This window comes from Phalaenopsis equestris, unplaced genomic scaffold, assembly GCF_001263595.1.
Source record: "Phalaenopsis equestris unplaced genomic scaffold, ASM126359v1 Scaffold000189, whole genome shotgun sequence".
In the NCBI taxonomy this organism is placed as follows: domain Eukaryota; kingdom Viridiplantae; phylum Streptophyta; class Magnoliopsida; order Asparagales; family Orchidaceae; genus Phalaenopsis; species Phalaenopsis equestris.
In genome coordinates, this window is record NW_018164631.1 from 42,725 (window position 1) to 49,259 (window position 6,535).

The 6,535-nt window shown below is 33.3% G+C and overlaps 1 protein-coding gene across 1 annotated transcript in view; it reads left to right on the forward strand.

Annotated features, from left to right (window-relative positions):
* LOC110022423 overlaps window positions 1-6,535 on the forward strand; it is a 43,934-nt gene extending 37,399 nt beyond the window's left edge. Inside the window, exon 15 of the mRNA XM_020721356.1 lies at window positions 6,116-6,535. Within this exon, the coding sequence (XP_020577015.1) occupies window positions 6,116-6,184 (69 nt within the window). The 3' untranslated portion in view covers window positions 6,185-6,535. The remainder of the gene's footprint in view (window positions 1-6,115) is intronic.

The following is a 6,535-nucleotide window of genomic DNA, read 5'->3' on the forward strand; positions in this document are numbered from 1 at the left end:
GTTAGCAGAGTAGATGTTTTAGATTTGACTTATGTTAAGAAAGACATAGGTAAACCTAAAAAGACTTGGGAAAATTGTATAAAAGATGATTTTAATCTATTAGAGTTAAATTAAAATATGACACTGAATAGGGTGCACTGGAGAAAAAGGATTCATGTTGTCGACCCCATTTAGTGGGATTAAGGTTTGTTGCTGTTGTACAGTTTCAATTCTCACCTGGTCATATTGCATAATATTATAACATTATTATGTAGCAATTTATAATTAAATTGATTATAAATAATTACCATATAGGCTAAATTTTCTTCCTTATCTCTTCTTTTGAACTATCCTATCTCAATCTTATAGCAAAATTTATTATAAATGATTACCAAATAAACACCAAACTTACCTCCATTTCTCTTTTTCTTTTCGACGATCCTATCTCGATCTTATTGGTCCTTTAATTCAATTGCTTGTCCAAACTTAATTGGTGAAATTAATTCATAAAGTTTAATATATTGTAATAATAATTTAATTAAAAAATTTATTGAATTAAAGCATAAAATTATAAAACTTTACATTCGCATTGTCTTCCTCTTTTGCATAAACATTGACATCGATCTCCCCAATCCAAAACTTTTATAATTTCAATTCTGATTTAATTAAACATACTATTTAACATGTAATAAATAAACATATAAATTAAATTCATTAAATAACAAGAAAATCCCCACTCACCTTAAAATGGTTGGTTCGTGGCCTGCCCCCCATATCCCCCACCCCTCACAAATTACACGAGCACCTCCTCTTCTCCCTTTTCCTTTGTAAGAAGCCTCGCACGCATACTTTTCTCCTTCCCACACAAAACCACGATGTCATTCTCTTCCTCCTTCACGCTTCAACTTGCTAATAACATGAGGATCGCTTGATTCCTTTTTTTCGCAAATGACGTCGCTCCTTGGTGTAATTTCCTTTCTTCTCGAGCGTACGTGTTTTGATAGGTTTTGTGTTATCTCTTTTTTCTCTTGACTCCTCTTCCTCGCTTGAAAGCATGGTTCTTCTTCCTTCCACTTTCTATTTCTCTCTGTTTGTCACACGAAAGGTAAGTCGTTCGCATCCTTCCTTCGTTTACTGTTCACGGTAGTCAACAGAGTCACTCTTCTTCTTCTTTTTGACTTTGCTTTCTCTTACCCTTTCGCGCTTTTTTCTCTCCTCTGTCGCTCGCTTGCTCTTTGTCTCTCACTTGGCTCAAACGATGGAATAAATCTTTCATTATGATTTCCCAAGAGCATCACATCACGTCTATTTCAAATAGGTGTCATGGATGGGATTAAATTTCATTTTATTTATGGCGAGTTTACATACTTAGCACACAATTCTGATGTATATATATATCTCACATCTAAAATTTCATATTTACACACATAATACACAAATCGTTAATATCACATAAAAAAACAACACTATTATCACTTTTTAAAAGTGAAATATATATTTTCATGTATAAGTTTAAAACATCAATGCACTATGTATGTAAATAGGAAAGTTTAGGTGTGAGATATGTAAATTCATAAGAATTATGTGCTATGTACGTAAATTTTCCTTTATTTATTTTATTTTTGGTTATCACAATCTCTCTCATAAAAATTTCGTCCTCGAAATTTGCTTAATCTACTCCAAGCCTCAAATCATTACAGGAAATACATGAACTATCCATAAATTTCTTTAAAAAAATTATATCTCATTTTTTAAGATGGAAAGTGTATACAATAAAATAAAGTTCTTGTACAAGATAACTCAACTAAACTTCTTCCATCAAATGAAACTGGGTAATATCGCATTTGAAGCAAGGTAATATAACCACAACACACACATCCTCTAAAAAAAAATACACTAGAATGACACTACTATAATATCATATAAAACATAACACTCATCAATGCCTAATAACATCAACAACAACAACAGGTTTCTCAGACTCTCTACTAGTAAGGGAATAAATTGAGGTCAAACATGTTGACTTAGTTGAACTTGAGTAGGAGTTGAGGCTGTAGACCCTTATCCTTCTTTGCCCACTAGCAGTATTTTGTGTACGAGTTCCAACTAATTTTTGTTCTTCCGAGATCTTTTGGCTAAGTGAAGGGCAATATCTAGCTATATGACCAAACTGACGCTAGTAACATATATGAGAGCCCATCAAATATTTATCTTTGTTTGTTTTCTACATTTAGCACAAGTGTCACTACTGAATCCATCAGAATTGAATTTGTAATTTTTCACATTGAATTCTTTTGATTGATCTTTATGCTCTCCTTCATCAATACTCTTGCTCTCGTGCATCTCCTTATGCTTTTGAATAAGCTAAAAATTAATTTCTGCTTGTCTAGCCCGCTCCACTAACACCGAGTAGTCATCGATTCCCAGACACCAACGATAGCCTGATTGAATCTTTTAATCTCGAAAGGAATCTGTAACGCTTTTCTTCTGCAGTATCAATCAACTATGACACATACGTTGATAGTGCAGTGAATTTTGTTTCGTATTACTTGAGTGTTTTTTCTCCCTGCACCAGATTGATAAACTTGTCTTGCATCTGCGTTTGCTTAGATAGTGTCTTTTCTCCCTGCACCGAGTAGTCATCGATTCCCAAAGGCACCAACGATAGCTCGATTGAATCTTTTAATCTCGAAAGGAATCTGTAACGCTTTTCTTCTGCAGTATCAATCAACTATGACACATGCGTTGATAATGCAGTGAATTTTGTTTCGTATTACTTTAGTATCTTTTCTCCCTGCACCAACTTGATAAACTTGTCTTGCATCTGTGTTTGCGTATATCGGGGTACAAATCATTCTCTGAAAGCTCAACAAAATCCTCCCAACTTATCATCATATTAGGTATGTCTCCTAACATATTCTGATACTGCCCACGCTACCACCTTTCAACTTCGTAATTCAGCGCAAATTTAGTTAATAGGACTCTTCTTTCATTCACATAAGTCATGCTATTTAGTATTTTTTCTATCCTCATTATCAAGTTCTCCATTTTAATCTGATTTTCAGTTCCTTTGAACAAAGGTTGACACAGATCTTGATTTTCTTCAAATAATTATCCACAACAAATATATCACGACCACCAAGCTGTGGTTCAAACTTCTGAATTAACTGTGTCATTGTCGCCATCATCTGGGTCAGGGCATTTGTATTCACATTTATAACAGGCTGTACTTCTTCATTTTCTAACATACACCCTTTTATAATCTTTGGTGCATCCATTTGTTTGAATTAACAGAATTACTTAGAGTTAACTTAATATTTAATTTTATTACTATTGATTACTTTGTAATTTTTCAATTCACTTTTTCATCAAGATTATGTTAATTAATTCTAAATTTTCTCTAATGTTACTTTTGTCACAACCCGACTCAGGGCTCGGAATAAACCCAGGCAGCGAATGATGGAAAATTTATGTTCTTTATGTTTCATTTTCTATATCTAACATTTAACAAATGCAAGAGCCACTGTATATAAGAAAATATAATTTAAACAGTTATAAATTTACCTCATGTCAGGTTGTCTCAATCTTCTATAAATATTCCTCTTCTATAGCTCATCTTTTAAAATTTAAATAAACTTGAAAAGTTGGTTTAAAACACCATTGAGCTAACTATAGCCGGTGAATATTATACTCGTAAACTATATTAATACTATGAAAAAAGAAGACAATATGCATGTGAATTAAATTTTATGTAAATCAATTTAAGAACATTTGAAGGTTTGCATTATCAAATATGATCAATCAAGGTGATTCTAAACAGTCACCGTGTCTTACGATATCATCTACATAACATCTTTTTAATATGTATGTAACTATCATGGGAGCACCGTCTAAACTTATTCCAATACAGGTTCATCAATATCAACATTCTTTTCATTTATGTGCATGGATACACATTCCCCCACTAGTATGTAAGATGGTGAACTTCATCATAACCAAGCCTGCACATGCATTCAGTCTCTTCATCATAACCAAGTCTGCACATGCATTCAGTCTGTACAATTCATATCATATATATCTAGTTCATTCAATTCAATATATTTTGTATACAAAATGTATGATAGTAGTTATTTCTAAAATGTAAAATCATCACAATAGTATGATCAATGATAATGACATATAAATCTGAATAAAACTTAGCAATTGAATTTATGGGTAGCATTAACTATCAATACAACTGATTAAGAAGAAACAAAAATGATACTATAGATCAAAAGTAAGAGTAATCATGTCGATTTCACCTTATGAGATAATCTTTTTCAAATCCTTTAATTTTTGCTATCAAAACTTCAGTTTTCTCACATAATTACATTTCATAATATTCTAACATTAAGATGTAGTAATTTTAATTAAATTGACTACCAATGATTACCAAATAAACACTAAATTTATTTCCTTATCTCTTCTTTTGGTTGATCCTATCTCGATTTTATTGGTCATTTAATTCAATTTCTTGTCTAAATTTAATTACTAAAATTAATTCATAAAGTTTAAAATACTGTAATAACATTTTAATTAAAATAAGTTATAGACTTAAAGCATAAACTTGTAAACCTTTAGCTTTTCTTCAAATTGTCTTTATCTATTGCACAAATATTGACTTCAATCTCCCCAATTCGAAGTTATTATAATTTCAATTATGGTTTAATTAAACAAACTATTTAACATTGAATAAATAAACATATAAATTAAATTCATTAAATAACAAAGAAATCCTTACCTTAAAATGATCGGTTCGGGTCCCCCCTAAGTCACGCACGTGCCTTCTCTTCTCTCTTTTCTTTCGTAAGAAGTCTCACACGCACAACTTTTTTTCTTCCAGCACAAAACCGTGATGTCCTCCTCTTTCTCCTTCACACTTGAGCTTGCTGATGCCATCGTCTACACAAATCAAACGTAAGGATTTCTCGATTCCTTCTTCCCACGAGTGACATTACCTCTTCCTTGGCGTCATATTCCTTCTTCCCAAGTGCACTTTGATATTGTCTTCTCTTTTCTCCCTCGACTCTTCTTCCTCCTCACTTAAAAGCAAGGTCCTTCTTCCTTCCTTTTCGTCTTCCTCTCTGCTCGTCGCATACCGGACCTGTCGACGACACACGGAAGATAAGCCATTCACCTCCTTTCTTCCTCCATTTGCTGCTCACGACAGTCAACAGAGCCGCTCTTCTCTTCCTTCTTCCTATGCTTTATCTTACGCTCTCGCTCTCTCTCCTCTCCTCTCTCGTTCTCTCTCTCTTGTGGTTCGCCCCTTTAGCTTGAATGAAACAATGGAATAAATCCTTCATTCTGATTTCCAGAGAGCACACATCTGTTTCAAGTAAGTGTCGTGAGGGGTATTAAATTTAATTTTATTCATTTTATTTTTGGTTATTACACTCAATAGTTGGAATGCTATAATATCACATTGGATTCTTCAAGACATTTTATATCTCCAAGTGCCTAATTGATGCTATATTGTCATACAACATATTCAGCTGTTAGTATACATGACCTATAAAGTTTTAATTTCAATATCAATGAGTCATTAGATCCAGTTATATCACTTAAGATGTTTGGTCAATCTATCTTGATTGATTTACCTGAGTTCTGAGGGTTGTTGGGGACCTGTAGCGCCTTATCATGCTGGTTGAGTTGCTTTCACTAGCAAGGCTTGTATGATGCTTTATGTCACAATATCAATATGATCCACCAGTCTAGATATATTACAAGGTTATAAAACTTGCCACTCAAATATTCCTCTCTCTCTCTCTCTCTCATTGTTTTTCCCATATATTTAAAATTTCATGACACAAGAACACCACCAAGGCCAAAACAAGAGTCCTAGAGAGAGGCAGATCTCATCACCTTTTTCAAAACAAACTAAAAACTCTCAACACCCACCATCTCTGTTCTTTTTAATTTTAACCTTTGCCAGCCATTTTGAACAATCATCCAAGTCCTGTCATGCTTTTTCGGCTGATTCCCCACTCAGAAACCAATCAGTCATGCATAATCTGCTGTAAAATTAATGACCAAGTCTTCAGACCATAACATCTACTATAAATAATCAATTATCACGTTATTCTTCCTTTTACAGTACTTGAAGTACAAAGTCGATGCTGTGCCGCCCGTTGATCCACCAGAGCCTGTTAATGAATCAATATGAAGCTATTCTTCCCCAAAAGTGTAGATTTGAAAGTTGTTCTATAGAATTATTCATGCCATATTCCGCACTAATTGGTTTATATGTTTGTCACCCTCAATCGGGCAAATGCGTGCGCTGGTCTTCGAGCTGCTCTTTGTAACTCTTGATTTGTATTAATTTACTGGCCTTCCAGCAATGTTATTTATTTAAGAAATAATCAGTCATTGTTGGGAGGACTTGTATTCTTCCTTGGCCTGGATTATGCCATTGTATTCTGAATTTTTGTATTGTTGTAGAGCCTGTGTATCAAAAATTACATTTCATTATGTTTCAAGTTTATGTAGATTATGGGATATTTCCTAATATGGTATG